This window comes from Papio anubis, chromosome 9 (genome assembly GCF_008728515.1).
Source record: "Papio anubis isolate 15944 chromosome 9, Panubis1.0, whole genome shotgun sequence".
NCBI classification, from domain to species: domain Eukaryota; kingdom Metazoa; phylum Chordata; class Mammalia; order Primates; family Cercopithecidae; genus Papio; species Papio anubis.
In genome coordinates, this window is record NC_044984.1 from 7184804 (window position 1) to 7202363 (window position 17560).

Below are 17560 nucleotides of genomic sequence, written 5' to 3' on the forward strand. Positions count from 1 at the left end.
ACAAAATTAGCCAGGCATCATGGCGGGCACCTGTAGTCCCAGCTATTCAGCAAGCTGAGGCAGGATTATCATTTGAACCCGGGAGGCGGAGGTTGCAGTGAGCCTAGATCAGGCCACTGCACTCCAGCCTGGGTGACAGAGCGAGACTCCATCTCAAAAACAAACAAACAAAAATGACAGAAATAAAAATTCACGGAATAAAAATGCACGGAAGCAGGGATGAAAGCAAAAAAAGCACCTGAGCACTAGTTGGGGGAGAAGTCAGGACAGCAGAGAAGCCTGGGGCCACAGCAGGTGAGTGCTGTGAGACCTGAGTAGAACTGAAGAAGACCCCAAAGGGAGAATTTGATCTGCTCACAGGGACAAGCAGAGGTCAGTTGCGTGGGGCAGGGCTGACCCCAAAAGGCTTGACAGAGACTCCCTGAGGAGAGATTTTGGAAAACATTGACCACCTAGGTTGGACCTAGATGACCTTTACTGTCAGGTCTCTGAGCCCAAGCTAAGCCATCATATCCCCTGTGTACATCCAGATCGCCTGAAGCAACTAAATATCCACAGGAGAAGTGAAAAGAGGCTTAACTGATGACATTCCACCACTGTGATTTGTTTCTGCCCTGCTCTAACTGATCGATGTACTTTGTAATCTCTCCCCACCCTTAAGAAGTTTCTTTGTAATTCTCCCCACCCTTGAGAATGTACTTTGTGAGATCCACCCCCTGCCCGCAAAACATTGCTCCTAATTCCATCGCCTATCCTAAAACCTATAAGAACTAATGATAATCCCACCACTCTTTGCTGACTCTCTTTTTGGACTCAGCCCGCCTGCACCCAGGTGAAATAAACAGCCTTGTTGCTCCCACAAAGCCTGTTTGGTGGTCTCTTCACACGGTCACGTGAGACATTTACCTGCTCTGTCACATAATTGTGGTACAATTTATGTAGAATTTTTTTCCAGCAATTTATGAAGTTGTCTGAGTTTGCCTTAAGTGGCCCAAAGCCTTTCAGGTCTCTTTACCCGGTCCTTGGTGGCTTGCCCTCCTTTTGGTGTCCTGTGCTGTCCTCACTGCCATCATCTATCCTCTGAAAATATGACTTTTTTCCTGCATGTCTGTTATTTTCCTTCCCTCTCTTCCCTTCCCCTTCCTCCCTTCCTTCTTCCCTCCCTCCCTCCCTCTTTCTCTCTTTTCTTCTTCTTTCTTTCTCTTTCTTTCTTTCTTTCTTTTCCTTCCTTCCTTCCTTCCTTTCTTCCTTTCTTCCCTTTCTTTTCTTTTTTCTTTCCTTCTTTCCTTTCTCTTTCTTTCCTTCTTTCCTTTCTCCTTCCTTCCTTCCTTCCTTCCTTCCTTCCTTTCTTTCTTTCTTTCTTTCTTTCTTTCTTTCTTTCTTTCTTTCTTTCTTTCTTTCTTTCTTTTTCTTTCTTTCTCTTTCCTTCCTTCCTTCCTTCTTTCCTTCCTTCCTTCCTTCCTTCCTTCTTTCTTTCTTTCTTTCCTTCCTTCCTTCCTTCCTTCCTTCCTCCTTCCTTCCTTCCTTCCTTCCTTCCTTCCTTCCTTCCTTCCTTCCTCCTTCCTTCCTTCCTTCCTTCCTTCCTTCCTTTCCTTCCTTCCTTCCTTCCTTCCTTCCTTCCTTCCTTCCTTCCTTCCTTCCTTCCTTCCCTTCCTTCCTTCCTTCCTTCCTTCCTTCCTTCCTTCTTTTCTTTTCTTTTCTTTTCTTTTCTTTTCTTTTCTTTTCTTTTCTTTTCTTTTCTTTTCTTTTCTTTTCTTTTCTTTTCTTTTCTTTTCTTTTCTTTTTCTTTCCTCACTCTGTTGTCCAGGCTGGAGTACAGTGGTATAATGACAGCTCACTGCCACCCCAAACTCCTGGACTCAAGGGGTCCTCACACCTCAGCCTCCCGAGACCCCGAGACTGCAGGCATGCACCACCACACCTGGTTACTTTTTAATTTGTTTGTAGAGACAGGATCTTGCTATGTTGCCCAGGCTGGTCTTGAACTCTTGGCCTCAAGCAATCCTCTCTCCTTGGCCTCCCAAAGTGCTGGGATTGTAGGGATGAGCCACCACATCTGGCTCTTCTTTGGTTTCAATATGCTCACTTGACATAATAAAACCCTGCCTCCTCTATGCCTGAACTGGTATGGCTGCTAGTGGCTGGGGGAAAACACACAAGCTCTCACAACTGTCTCAAAAAAGGTGAGAGTGTCTCACAAAAGAACAACTGTCTCCCTTTTAATTGTTGGCCATGAGTCTCAAATGAACCCTTCATGCTCCCAGGCAATCAAAATTCCCTAATCCATTCTCAATCCCACTGTCCCAGAGGACTATTTCATTTCTTCTCTCTTCTCACACCCCTGAAATTCTCCGTCCTCATTCTCAGCTGATGACCTTATTTTCTACCTCACCAAGACACATGAAGCCTAGAAGAGAGCTTTTACCACCACTACATCTACTGGAATACCGGCATCTGTTCCCTTACACTCAGCTGGCCTGTGTGTTAACTTACCCATTGGTGACTTATCCATGCTTCCAACTCGATTCCATCTCTACCCACCCCCACCCACCATCACCATTTCCCTCCCTATTGTGTAATTCCCATCAGTATGTAAACACGTTGTAATTCCTCCAAATTTAAATAGACTTCTCTTGACCACAATTCCTCCAACAGCTTTCCCTATTTATTTGTTTCTGTTTGCAGCAAATTCCTTAAAATAATTGATTGTACCCTGTCTCCAGTTCCTATTCTCCCAGTCTCTCTCCAGCTCTGCTCTGGCTTTTCCCACTATCATTCCACCATACTGTGCTTTTCTGGGTCACCAATGACTCTGACACTGCTCCATGCAAGGATGGATCCTCAGTCTTTATCTCCACCTCGATGCACTTTCTTTCCTTGGCTTCTGAGTACTAAACTCCCCAGGTTTTCCTCCTACCTCAGTGGTCATGGGCTGGAGTGCAGTGGCGCTATCATTGCTCACGGCAGCCTCGAATTCCCGGGCTCAAGCATTCCTCCTGTTTCAGCCTCCTGAGTAGCTGGGACCACGGGCACACATCATCATGTCCAGCTAATTTTTAATTTTTTTGTAATGATGGAATCTCACTATGTTGCCCGGGTTAGTCTTCTTTCAAGTTTTTTTTTTTTTTTTTTTTTTTTGACATCTGATGTTACCAATTGGTTCTGACCAGGTTGGTCTTGAACTCCTGGGCTCAGACGATTCTCCAGCCTCGGCCTCCCAAAGTGCTAGGATTACAGGCATGAGCCACTGCTTCGGGCCTAAATTTTTTTTTAATTTGAAGAGCACCATCTATTTTTTGAATAGATAAAACACCTACATGGTTAAAAATTTGAAAGATCAAAACAGCATACAATGATAACTTTTCCTTCCACTCCTATGTCCCCACCAGAGACCACCAATATTTCTTGTATATCTTTCCAGTGATCTTTTATACACACGTAAGTGATATATGCCTACTCCTGTTATGTATACAAATAGTAGCATTTTATTTTATTTTATTTCTTTCATTTTTGTGGCAGAGCCTTGCTGTGTCACTCAGGCTGGAGTACAGTGGTGTGATCACAGGTCATTGCAGCTTCGACCTCCCAGGCTCAAGCCATCCTCCCACCTCAGTCTCTCAAGTAGCTGGGACTACAGGCTCGTGCCACCACACCCGGCTGCAAATGGAAATGGTAGCATTTTATACATAACATTTTATACATTCTGCATCTTACTTGTTTTCACTTAGCATGCCGTCTGTAGTAAGGATTGAGTGGTTACGTTGTATTTCATCATTTGGATATTCCGTAATTTACCTGAAACTTTGGTAGCAGATACCTTTCAGAATGCAGGATTCCAATATTTTGTTATTATAAACAATGCTGCAATGACTAACCTACATGTGCCATTTATTTCATATGTGAGAAAATGTGGGCTAAATTCCTAGAAGTTGAACTGGTGAGTGAAAAGGCATATGCATTGGTAATTTTGGTTACCTGTCACCGAATTGCTCTCCGTAGGGTTTGTACCAATATACCTTCCAAAAAGCAATGTGTGAGAGTGATTCTTTCTCTACGTTTTCAGCAACATAAGATATTATTTTTGCCAATCTTACAGGTAAAAAGATGGCATTTTATTTAAATATTTTCCTTATTATGAGTGAAGTTAAGCCCCAAAGCCTCAAAGCAATTTATGTTTTCTGTGAACCATCTATTCACAGATCATTGGTTTTGTCTGTATTTTCCAATTCCAGTGTGCTTTCAGAATAAGACACACATGATTTTGGGGCAGGGGAGTGGGAATTAGAAGGTCAGAGGAGTCATCTGGCTCTCCTGGGAACTCCTCCGATTATTAAAATAAGAATAAGAGGGCTGGGCTCTGTGGCTCATGCCTGTAATCCCAGCCCTTTGGGAGGCCGAGGTGGGCGGATCACTTGAAGTCAGGAGTTCAAGACCAGCCTTGTCAACATGGTGAAACGCCATCTCTACCAAAAGTACAAAAATTAACTGGGCATAGTGGCAGGCGCCTGTAATCCCAGCTACTTGGGAGGCTGAGGCAGGAGAATCTCTGGAACCTGGGAGGTGGAGGTTGCAGTGAGCTGAGATCAGGCCATTGTACTCCAGCCTGAATGACAGAGTGAGACTCTGTCTCCAAAAAAAAAAAAAAAAAAAAAAAAAAAAAGGAAAAGGATACAGGAACCAGATTCTTAGTTTCCCAGGAGCGTTAGAGATAATACAGTTCAGGCCAGGTGTGGTGGCTCACACCTGTAATCCCAGCACTTTGGGAGGCCGAAGGGGGTGGGTCACCTGAGATCAGGAGTTCGAGACCAGCTAGGCCAACATGGCGAAACCCTATCTCTGCTAAAAATACAAAAATCAGCCAGGCATGGTGGTGCATGCCTGTATGCCCAGCTACTCGGGAGGCTGAAGCAGGAATTGCTTGAACTCAGGAGGCAGAGGTTGCAGTGAGCTGAGATCTTGCCACTACACTCCAGCCTGGGCAGCAGAGCAAGACTCCGTCTCAGGAAAAAAAATAAATAAAATAAATAAAAAATAAAAAAATAAATAATATAGTTCAGTGGCTTTTTGTTTATTTGTTTTGTTTCTACTACCCTCATCTCCTCCACTCCACTCCAGTCCCCCGGTAGAATGCTGAAGGTGCTTCACTTCTGAAAACATTTCTTTTTTTTTTTTTTTTTTGAGACGGAGAGTCTCATTTGTCACCCAGGCTGAGTGCAGTGGCCGGATCTCAGCTCACTGCAACCTCCTCGCCTCCCGGTTCACGCCATTCTCCTGCCTCAGCCTCCCAGTAGCTGGGACTACAGGCGCCTGCGCCCTCGCCCGCTAAGTTTTGTATTTTAGTAGAGACGAGGTTTCACTGTGTTGTAGCTGGTGGATGGCTCCCATCTCCTGACTGTGATCCGGGCCTGCCTCGCCTCCCAAAGTGCTGATTACAGGCTTGAGCCACTGCTACCCGCCCTGAAAACATTTCTAATCATTAAAAACCTGGAATAAATGTATACTCCTCAAGTGTATTGTACAGCATAAGCTTCTGTAGATTAGGGGAAAGTTTTATGTCATTTCTGCCCATACAGGTCCACATTCCTGAAATCCAAAATGATCTAAAAATGGAAAGTGCTTTTGTAAGTTGGGCACTAAAACTTATTTAATGGCAAAATCTCACCTGAATGGATGGGTAGGCTATTTGGAATTTTTTTAAAAAAATTAATCTCACTTATGAATATTTAAATATTTTTGTAAAGAATTATTAAACGATTCTATTATAGGGTGCTGCTCTGGACCATGCTGGCGACATCCCATAATACAGAGTGTATTACATTGTGAAATCTATAGAATCTTGAATATTGAACAGCACTTGGCCCTGAGAGTGTCACATATTGGACTGTGGACCTGCATTTGGGCTTATAAACTCGTCACTTCGGCTGGGCATGGTGGCACACGCCTGTAGTCCCAGCTACTTGGGAGGCTGAGGCATGAGAATCCCTTGAACCTGGGAGGCACAGAGGTTGCAGGAGCTGAGATTGCACCACTGCACTCCAGCCTGGTGATAGGTTCAGGACTCCGTCTCAAAAAAAAAAAAAAAAAAAAAATTAAAGTTTAAAAAACCCCTCATCCCTTGGGAATGGTTTAACTCTGCTGGTCTTCTTAAGCACAGGCCTGTGTGTGCTGGGTCATGTAAAGTTGTTTAAACAAGTCTGGAACAGTCAATTGTGCAATAACATCATGATAGTGTTCTACTACAAATACTTATAATGCTTAATCCAAGTTCTGGGTCCTTTTCTGATCTTTAAAGATGTCTTAAAGAATACAAGTGATTTAACAATATTGTTAGCGATTCAACTTGGAAACAAAAATTTCATAGCACTCCTCTCCTAAGGAATATTTAGAGATTGGAAGATGAGCTGTTAAAAAAGCTGTTGTAGGCTGGGCGCGGTGGTTCACACCTGTAATCTCAGCACTTTGGAGGCCGAGGCAGGTGGATCACTTGAGGTCAGGAGTTCGAGACTAGCCTGGCCAACATGGCAAAACCCTGTCTCTACTATTAGCCTGGCAGCGGTGACAGGTGCCTGTAATTCCAGCTACTCAGGTGGCTGAGGCACGAGAGTCCCTTGAACCCTAAGGCAGAGGTTGCAGATAGCCAAGATTGCGCCACTACACTCCAGCCTGGGCGACAGAGTGAGAGTGTGTCCGGAAAAATTTTAAAAAGCTGTTATATTTACAACTACGCATGTGGGAAAATCAGCATTTTCTTTATATTGTACAATCAAAACAAAACACAGACATGACCGTAATTGTTCTTGTTGCCTTCCTAAGTAAATATTTTAAAAATGACCTTTCTTACAAAATATTTTTATATAAAATAAATACAACTTTTGACTCGTTTTGCATGCTGGCATTTCTCATAAAATTTTATTTGGAAAAAGTTATATTCAATGACCCAATGGTATAAAAGTGGAAAAGGAAAGTGACAGCTAGAGATTGATAACTACATCCTCTGCAATCCTCGGAAGAAAGAAAGGGCCTCTTTGGGTTGTTTCAGGTAAAGTACGTCAATGGGACTATAGGAAAGAGAATTTCCACACTGTCTTTCTGCATCAGTGATTTTAATAGAGACTTTTAGTGGTTATCAACAACTGGTCAGTTTTTTTTTTTTTTCGCACTGCTCTCTGGATTTGGACCTAGCGAATTCTGGGCTCAGTCCTCTTCCTCCATCTCTTTCTTGATCCAATCCACGTAGTTGAGCACTTTGGTGTAGAAGCTTACAGCTCCTGCTGCACCGAAGGCTCCCAGGACACGCATGCCCGCTGTCCAGCTGACCAGTGTTCGGGGTCCCCACGCAAAAACGCCCCCACTATCCCCCTGGCAGGCATCCTGCTTTAGAGACGGGTGCCCAGCACAGAACATGTTTTGAGAGAACACATCCATCCTATTCTTTCCCCGGAGCCAGCCCCAGTCCTCGATTAGCTACTGGGCAGACGGAACCGAGGTCGTGGAGCACCTTCTCCATGACCCCAGCTGATTTCTCGACACAGCCCATCGGGCCCATAGAAAGTCCCTCGCTGTCAGGAGGCAGATGGGGAGGCTGTAACTCAGGGTGACACTATTTTCCAGCTCCAGCAGGGCGATGTCCCCCTTAAAATTGTGGGACTCATCCTGACGGTAGTCCGGGTGGATGCTGACCCTGCGGATGGGGTGATTGGCCAGCTTCATGAGCTCTTCCACATTTGTGTGGCTCCAGGAACACATCCAAGGAGTGCCTGTGTTCCTTTTTGGGATACAGGGTGCAAGCAGCAGATCCAGCTGGTCGCCCAGCAGGGCTCCACCCCCTCGCCCATGGATGTTGGTGAACACCTGCCAGGGGAAGTTGCCCATCTTGGCTTTTTGCCCTCCGATGATGCGCTGCCTCTGTTCCACGGGGTTCACGGGCTTCCCACACACTGAGGGAGAGAGAGGGAAGACAAGGGCAAGTCAGCTCCAGGTCCCATACCTCTTCCCTCTGTGGCCAGCCAGCTCCGTATTTGCCCTCTCTTTTTGGCTTCTGTCTCTTTTCTCTTTCTCCTCCCATCCCCACACCTCCGTCATTGGCCTATTGACAGGCTCCTCTCCTTGTTCTTTTTTTTTTTTTTTTTTAATTATTACTTTTATTTTTTGAGACTCCTTGCTTTGTCGCCCAGGCTGGAGTGCAGTGGCGCGATTTCAGCTCACTGCAACCTCCGCCTCCTGGGTTCGAGTGATTCTTGTGCCTCAGCCACTCAAGTAGCTGGGACTACAGGCATGTGCCACCATGCTTGGCTAATTTTTCTATTTTTAGTAGAGGCTGGGTTTCACCATTGTTGGCCAGACTGGTCTCGAACTCCTGACCTCAGGTGATCTGCCTACCTTGGCCTCCCAAAGTGCTGGGATTACAGGTGTGAGCCACCACGTCTTACCCCTTGTTCTTGTTTATTTCTTCCTAGGATGTCTCCCATTGTTTTTATTCTCTGATTTCTCATTTGCTTAGTGAAAATGCTGGCATTTCGGGATTGAATTCAGCACTCTTCCCCTCTCTTGCTTTCTCCTGGGATATTCTCCTCTCTTCTCCTCTGTTTCCTTTTTCTGGGCCACACTGCTTTTGAGGCCCTGCAGGCTGCTAAAGGCCCTGAGGGTTGCCCCAGAGGGTTTCCACTCACCTGGCAAGCACCGAGGAATCTTCTCTCCCTTCTGTTCATTCTTCCAAATGCCCTGTGCTGTGCAGGTGTACAGCCCTGAAGGCAGAGGAGGCAAGAATCAAGTTGGGAGGTGATGGGTAAGAAAACTAGGTTGCAGAGGCCAGCAAGTACTGAGTGTGCTTGACGGGGAGAGGGGTAGGGAGGAACAACATGGCAAGGGCCAAAGGTCAAAGGCTCAACTCTAGAAGGAAAAAATGTCAAGTGTTCAGAGGCTCTAGACCTATATTTTGTTTTAATGTCAAGTAAAAAAATCGGAATGCTTAACCATTAATATATGTTTGCTGTGATCCTTGTTTGTGAAAGTAGACATAAAAACCAGAAGGAATGTATCAAAATCTTATCAGTGATTGCGTCTTAGTCGTGGAATCATAGATGATAATTGTAGCTACGTCTTCGGATTGCTGAAAATGTGCCATGCTTGTTGCTAAGCACTTTATCTGCATGATCTCATTTAACCACTACAGTGACACTTGCAGGTGTGTGTTATTACCCTCACTGTGGATGAGGAAGCTGAGCTTAAATATTTTGCATAGGGTCACATAACTTCTGAGTGCCAGAACCAAGGTGCAAGAAGTTTTCTGACTCCAAAGCCCAGCTCTTAATGAATACCATTTATAATCCAGATTGTTTTCCTTTTTTCTGTGTTTCAAACCTATAATGCATGTGATTTCTAATATTTAAAAAAAGTTTGAAAAATACCCAATAATGAGTGAGAGTCATTTAGTAAAACTAGGTGCAAAAATCACAACCAGGTTTAGAGGGGAGAATGGAGAGGGGAGTTTCACTGAGTTAGCTGTAGGGCTTATGATGGTGATGAAGATTGTGGTGTTGGTGTTGGTGGTGACTGTGGTGTTGTTAATGGTGGTATTGTTAATGGTGACAGTGAGATGGTATTGAAGGAATGGATGGAAGGGAATTGGTAGTGGATGGATAGTGAGAATGGTGGATGGAATGGTGGATGGTGGATGGTGGAATAGGAAAGGAATGGAAGGAATGGAAGGATGGATGGAATGGTGGAGGGGTGGATAGGAAGGGTGGACAAGGAAGGAAGATGGTGGAAGGTGGAGGATGGAATGGTGGATGGTGGTGGATGGATGGTGTGGTGGTGTTGGTAATGGTCATGGTGATAGTGGTGTTGGTAATGGTGGTAATAATGGTAGTGGTGATGGTGGTGATGGTAATGATAATGGTATCGATTGTGGTGATGGCGATGATGGTGGTGATTGTGCTGGCATTGATGCTACTGGTAGTGTTGCTGGTGTTGTTACTAGTAGTAGTGGCGATGGCAGTGATGGTAGCAGTGGGAGTGTGGTGGAGGCAATGGTGGTAGTGGGGACGATGTGGTGACAGTGAGCTGTTTATGCGATTTGAATCTTTTCTTCGCATCAGCTCAGATGCCTCCTTCTTCAAACTTACAAGGTTCCCGTTAGCACTATAATTTAGGCCCCTATAGCCAGTGTCCTGGCAGATACCTTAATATGCATTCCCTAGGGATTCTACTGGGAGAAATCTCAGAGGATACCCCAAGGGGATGGAAGGGAGGAAATTTCCATTTGCATTGGTTCCTACCTTGCTCAGACTCCTTGCTGCCAGCTCTGGCCTGCATCTTGTAATATGGCTCGTGGCAGTAGTACTGGATACATGCCTTGTAGGTGTTCACCCCCATTGTGGTGGTATAACGGAAGGCACCATTAGGCTGGTTTCGGGGCTGCCCACAGTCCTTGACTTGGAGAGAACACAGGGCAGGGTGAGAGCTGAGAATGACTGTGCTGGAACTTCAGTGAGGGGAGTGTGAGTTGTCCACCCGCAGAGCAGGCTGAGAAGCTTAGAAAAGATAGTGGAGAGGGCCCTTGCAATGGACAGGAGTTGGGTGGTGTGAAATTCAGTTCTGAGTAGAGCCCATCCATCCTGCTGAGATGAGGGCTCACTGATTCCTGAGATGAGGGCTCACTGATTCCTGAGATGGGCCATAGGCATCAAAGGACAAGTCAGGGTGAGGGTCTCTTGGAAAGAGGCTTACTCTGGATGCCTCCTTCTTTCTCGGCCCAGGTCCTCAAGGTTGGAGGTGGGAAGTCCCCAGGGTCATATCCCTGAATTATGACTTACTCTTGCATCTGGGCATGGCACGATGCCATGTGCCATCATCCTGGCAGACAGCTGTGAAGGAGTGCAGCACCTGGTTCCCCTGTTGAGCAGAGGACAGAGGTGTCATCAGTGCCAAGAGGCAATGCAGGTCCCCTTGCTGCCCTTCCCACACAGGAGTGGGAGGCAATACAAAGACATCTCTCAGCTCCCCGATGACTGTGGCTCCCCCATGGATGTGACTCCTTCTTCCTTCTCCCCAGCCCATTGCAGACAGGAGTGCTGAGCCACCCTGCAGCAAGTTAGAGTGGGACTAATTGATAGACCTGATCATCCTCTCTCTAGACTATGGCCTGTTCCCACTGAGGTCCAATTGAATCCCACGATTTGTAATTAAAAACATCACAAGCCATGTTTGAGTGTTTTTTGTATCAAAACAAAAGCCTGTGCTCCAGGGCAGAACCATGTTTCTCTGGCTGGAGTCCCCTGCCTCCAGGCCTGCAGCACTTTCTCTCTCCTGGGTTGCAGTTTTCCTAAGGACAGAGGCCTTCCCTGAAATCCTAGAGCCACCTCACTCCTTTGAACGGTGCTGGAGACGTTGATGTATGTGAAGTGCTGTTGCTGTTGAGCAGGGACAAGACTAGGAAATGGCAGTCTTTGAAATGAAAAGTTACTGGACAATATGAATGAGTTTTACTAAGACCAAAAATCAGCCAGGTGCAGTGGCTCACGCCTGTAATCCCAGCACTTCCGGGGGCCGAGATGGGCGGATCACTTGAGGCCAGGAGTTCGAGACAAGCCTGGGCAACATGGAGAAACCCTGTCTCTACTAAAAATACAAAAATTAGCCGGGCATGGTGGCACACGCCTGTAATTCCAACAACTCAGGTGGCTGAGGCACTTGAATAGCTTAAATCCAAGAGAATCACTTGAAATTGGGAGGCGGAGTTTACAGTGAGCTGAGATCATGCCACTGCCTGGGTGACAGAGCAAGACTGTCTCTCAAAACCAAAACAAAAAGACCAAAAATCATTCCATAGAGTTAGCCCTGGGAAAGATTGCAAGAGAATGTGTGTGAGAACTAGACCGTCTGAGTAAAGTGTAGGTAATGTGAGAAACTGTGTGACTTGCTTTAAATTCTATGATGTGAATGACAAATGCAAAAGTAAGGGCAGTGGGTGGTGCAGGCAAGGGAGGGTTGTAATATGGGCAAAGAGGTTGTTGGTCTCCAGTCTTCTGGACCCAGGACACCCACCCAATCCTCCTGATGGAGATGGAAGCACCTTGGAATAAAGAACAATGTGTCAGGTGAACTCGACTTGATGCAACATTCAAATGTGAGCTCCACAAAGGCTGTGTGACTTTGTGGGTTTCTTTTTACTGAACCTCCCACATCTAGGACAGTGCCTGACAGTAGACCCTTAAAATGTGCATTAAATGAATTAACTATGACTTAAGGACATGTCATAGGTCTCTTCTTTGATTCTGATTGAGCAACGAAGGGATGTCCAGTCTTGGGTCTCTGTCCAGAGAGACAGATAATTTTTAGTTTACCAACTTTTGTGAGATTGATCCATGGATAAAACCATATTCCTTGCTGAATCTGCAGAGCTGAGAACAGGACGGTGGGCCCGGGGTGAGACCACCCACATGTGTAAAAGAGCCCTGGAGCAGGAGGCAGGAGATTGGGGTCCTAGTCCCTGCCGTAGAAAATCACTATGTGATGTTGATGAGTCACGACATCTCCACCCTGCCTTTCCAGTTCCTTCAGCTTTCTTGATTATTGGACAAGAGCAATAGTTCTTAAACTTGGCTGCACGTTAGAATCACCTGGGTGAGCGGCAGTCTTGTTGCTCAAATCTACTCCAGATCAATGGAATGAGAGTCTCTCCTGGGGGCTCTTGACTTCAGTAGTTATTGATTGATTGATTTTTATTTTTTAGAGACAGAGTCTGGCTATATTGCTCAAGCTGGAGTGCAGTGGCTATTCACAGAGGGCCTTGAATGATTGGGCTCAAGCAATCTTCCAGGATCGTAAACTCTCTGTTTTAAGTGTGCAGCAAGTTTGAGAGCTGGTGGACCAGGAGACTTTTCCAGCTGAAACGTCTATGACTCCAGCTGGGGTGAGACTAAATCCTCTGTGAACCCACCATCTGAATTCCCCCTGGGATGCTGGGCCGGCTCTCTCCCCTCAGCCCTGGGCTCTTACCTCTATGAGCTGGTAGCCTAGCTTGCAGGTAGCAATGAAGTAGTCACGGAATTGGTACTGAGGCTGCAGGTTCTGGATGACGGTGAACTCGTCTAGGGTCTTGGGCTGGGGACACTTGATGACTATTGGGGAGACCAGAGGGCGTATTTATTTCAGAGCCACCTGCCCTTCCTTCTTCCCACTTTTTCTCCATTGCTGGCCATTGAGGGAGACCCCCAGGGAGCCTTACTCTCGGTGGTGTAGCGCAGCTTCCAGCCCCGGCTGTCCCCCGACTCATCTGTGAAGAACAGCAGATCCACAGCATTGCTGCTGGTGTCAAGGTTGGGGGGCCTTTGCTTCCCACAGAACTCGCCAATGTTCTTCCCGTTGGCATAGATCTGGTAGGGGAGGAGGATTTTGTTTTTGTTTTTGTTTTTTTCCAGCTTGGACATTTTTACACAGGGCCAACTGTGTAGTAGCCTGGTGGCCAGGGTGGTGGTGGTGATGAAATCCTGCCTTATGTGTGTTTTCAGGGGAAGGTGGAAAGGGATCCCCACGACCCAATTCCAGTTGTATGGGAACTTGCCCAGCCCGTGGTTGATGTTGGCCATTCCTGCCCCAGCAGGCCAGGGGATCCAGGAGGAAGTTGGGACAAGAGGAGCCAAGTGCAGACGGAAGGGGAGGAAGGGGTCTTTCAGGGGTAGGACGGCTGTACCTGTAGCTGGTCATAGGGGCAGTGTACTTGCTGGTGGTCATCAATTTCAAAAGGCTCTAGGAACTTGAGGTGCAGGGTGAGGCCCCGCTCCACCCGGATGCTGTAGTTGCAGCGCAGGTCAGGGGGGTAGGACCGGGGGTACTCCAGGCTGGAGATGTAGCCCGATGCCTCCGTGTACAGCTCGCTGCTGCACTCAGCTGTGAGAACAGAGTCGCGGGGCATCACGGGGGCGCTCTGGCTGGCCCAGCAAGCCCTGGCTGAACCCCCGCCTCCCTGCTCCACCACTCTGGCTGGCTGAACCCCTGCCTCCCTGCTCCACCACTCTGGCTGGCTGAACCCCCGCCTCCCTGTTCCACCACTCTGGCTGGCTGAACCCCCGTCTCCCTGCTACACCACTCTGGCTCACCCTGGCAGGAATGCCTGTCCTTCTGAAGCTCATAGCCTGGACGGCAGGAACAGAAGTAGCCTCCAACGTAGTTGTGACACAGGTGCTGGCACTGGGGCTGGAGCTCCTTCTCCCCTGATTCGCTCTGGGAAGCACATTCATCAAGGTCTGGAAGGCATTCAGGAAGGAGGGTTAAGCTCCTGCTGGGAGACCTGAGTAGTGGCTCTGACCTTAGGGAGGTCACTCACCAGAGGCCTAAAGACAAAGGCATCTTTAGGCCACCTGGACCTCCAGGCCTCTCCAAAGCTCTCTGGGGACTGCTCCATGGGGACAGAGCCCAGGTTGACAGGCCTTGTTAGGGAAAGTTCTCTTGAGGGGAGGAACAAGGAAAGCCAGGCTTTCGGCTTCTTTGGATTCAAGATTCCCGTTCTTGGCCCCCATTCAATGTGGCTGAGGTTAGAGAAAAGGGATCCCTGGGGGGCTACTCACCCACAGCTTGGTAGTAGGCCAGGAAGCCCTTGTAGAACATGATGGTCCCATTCTCCTCGTTGGAGAAGTCCGTGTGGAAAGTCAGCAGCATCTTGTTCCCTTGGGACATAAATTCCTTCTTTCCTGGGGGGTTGCCCAGTGGAGAACCCAGTTGCCCACAGAACCTCCCCAGGTTTTTCTTATCAGCAGAGATCTGGTGGAAGAAGGATAGGGGGTAGGAAGAAGACCTGTTGTGGAGTGGCACACGTGGTGGCTCAGTGATGGTCCTCCTTGTCTCGCCCAGAGTGAATCATGCACCACATTGGCTCCGCTGGTCACTACCTGCTGGGCTCGGCTGCTGCAAACTTCCCCATGTGACCTTCAACTGTTCCCCGAGTCTCCCACTGACTCACTCTTACATGTTGTCCTGCACTGGGTACCTCATCTTTCCCTGTTTTCTGCTCCACTGACAGGTTTCAGGTCATTCTCCAACCCCACCACCTCCTATGGCCTGTTCCCGTGGGGTCCTGGTTGTCTGTACCCAGCCTTTACCCGCCCCTCATTCCCAGAGCTTGGACAGTTCTGCTTTATTTTTGTCTTCAGATTTCACCTCAGCCTAATCAAACCATTCACACCTGGAGTGCCTCCTGACGCCCTCGGGTGAACATGAGCCCTGAATCCCACCAGTCTGGCATAGCAGTGTGCTCTGTCCCTCATCCTTCAGCGCTCACAGCTCTTCAACCTCTCCTTGCCCCTGCCACCAAACGCCCTCCCCCAACACTGCACACTCGCCAAGTCTTCTGGGTGGGGAAGAAGTGCCATTTGCATAATTCACGCACAACCTCCAGGGGTCTCCTGGGAATGGTAGTTATTGGACCTTACAGGCTGCCGAGAGCCCTGAATCTCTCATTTTTACTGGATAGAGAAGATGGGCCAGGGAAGGTTGTCACAGAGGTGAGGGGTTCTGAGCCTACTGTGTCTTACTGAAGACTATTCCTGTGCTGCCAGAGCACACATTTCTCCTCCTCATGTCCCTGTGTTCCTGTTGAGGCAGGCAGCCATGCCAATCTTCTCCTTGGGGAGACAGGCTGAGGCACAGTGGTTTTCCCAAGGCTCTCAGCTAGACAGCAGATGGGAAGGTTTTCCTGACTCAGTGCACAGTGAATTTCCTGAGTGGGTCCTGTCCCCTTCCTTCTCTGCTTTCCCCTCAGTGCTCACTGCAGGGTCCTACCTCAGTGAATGCTCCATCCAGGGCAACCCTTGGCTCTAGAATTGAAGTCGTCATCAGCTCTTGTGGGGCTGGGCTGTGTCTGGGGGTGGTGCATGCCATACAGATCTCAGATCCCAGGGTTTGTTTGTCTCCCCTCTGCAGCCCATGCCCCTACCTTGACATAATCATAGAAGCAGCCTTCCAGAAGGCTCAGGTCAAAGTGCTGGAAGAGCGAGCTTCACCCCCTGTATCCTGTGTGGGGACTGTGATCACAGTGGTTGTTTAAAAGCTGTTGGGGTAAGGCTTGGGGAACAGAGGAAGTCACCTCCCCAAGCTTACTCTGAGGGATGGGAATGGAGCCTCCTGCCCTGCAGAACAGGGCGGCACCAGGAGGTACAGAGCCACCTGCCAAAACAGAGTGTCTGGAGTTGGAGGTTCAGCACTCTTGCCATGTGGGCAGTGGCCATGGCATGGAGACGAGATGGCCATACAGGTTGGGCATCCTCCTCTCTGCCCACTGTGGACCTCACCCGACATGTTCTCAGCAGGGTGCCTGGGTGGGAGGCTGACCTCTGCAGCTGCTGCATTGGGTCCTCCCAGGGCAGTGTCCAGTCAGAGGCCACCACACTCCCCTCACACTCCCTTTCAGCCTCCTCCCTGCCTGGCCCCATCCCTCCCCTCCCCTTCCAGGAATAGGACAGCTTGGGACCAGTTAATGGAGGGTGAGGGTTTCCACCGTGGGTCTCTGAAGGAGCTCCCACAGGTTCAGTAAGAGCATCTGGGAGAGACCATCTGGTAAGGTGTGGGGGACACAGGCAGAGTGTCCCCTCCTGGGCAGGGGGTCCCTCCTCTCGCTGCTTCCTGCCCAAATGACCCAGAGGGAAAGAAAGGACAACATGGGCTTCTATGCTATAAGGTCTCCCTCTGGTCCTTAGGAGGAGGGATGGTGTGTTGTGTGTGTCCATGTGTGTGTGCACAGTGGGGATTGATGAGAAGGTGTGTGAAGAAGAGAGAGAAGGGGTGTCCCTGTCTCCCACAGATGCCTCCCATGTCTGGCTGCTCCCTGGCGCCCCCTCCCTCCTGGGTGCCCATCACCCTTACTCCACATTTCTCAAGGCCCGTGTTGGATCCTGGGCTCTCCTGACAGCGTCTTCGTGCACTGTGTGCAGGGGAGCCGCGTCCTCGCTTAGGGAGGGGAGGGTTTCTGTGGAGTGGAGGGGGACCATTGGAGAGGAATGTTGGAGGGAATGAACTATTTGCATAATCAAAAGATCTGAGTTTCCCACTTTATTTAGTTTTGGTTTTGAAATCCCTGTCCGGTGGTGCCACCTGCTGGTCCTATGAGAAGGGCTAAAGGAACAAGGTCGGCGCGAGACCAGGGGAGCCTTTGGTTGGAGCCAGATGCCTCAGTCTCTGAATCTGATCAGCTTCTCCTTCCTTCCAAAGACTTTCCTGGGGCTGCTGCTGTGTTTACAAGGTTCCTACCAAAGCAGTGGGAGACCGCTGATGTGGTTGTGAATTCTCTTTTCTGGGCTGTCCTTTCCCATGACCCTGTTCTTCTTGCCGTCATTCAACCCACAGCCCTGATCCAAGAATGGCCCTGGGTTTCCATGCCAGGATGTAATGATAGGAACACTGGGGCAGAGGGCGCTACGTGGAAGGGCAGAAAGAGAGGAGCTTGGTTGCCTTGGGGCCCTGGCCTGCTTTACAACCCGATCAATGACACGTGGGCATAGAATAGGGATGGCCATGTCAGGGCAGCTAAATCAACTCTGGGTTTGAGACCCTCTGCAGGGGGAGGCTG

The 17560-nt window shown here is 48.5% G+C and overlaps 1 protein-coding gene across 1 annotated transcript; it reads right to left on the bottom strand.

Annotated features, from left to right (window-relative positions):
• Positions 1-6880: 6880 nt before the first annotated feature.
• LOC101009229 (complement C1r subcomponent) lies at positions 6881-16007 on the bottom strand. The gene is given in 14 exon segments (XM_031650228.1): positions 6881-7450; positions 7452-7569; positions 7572-7734; positions 7736-7797; positions 7800-7937; positions 8670-8744; positions 10278-10433; positions 10815-10893; positions 13000-13121; positions 13229-13376; positions 13694-13890; positions 14100-14246; positions 14568-14760; positions 15932-16007. Coding segments are annotated over 13 exon segments (1770 nt in total). The 5' UTR covers positions 14677-14760; positions 15932-16007; the 3' UTR covers positions 6881-7194.
• Between the last annotated feature and the right edge of the window lie 1553 nt (positions 16008-17560).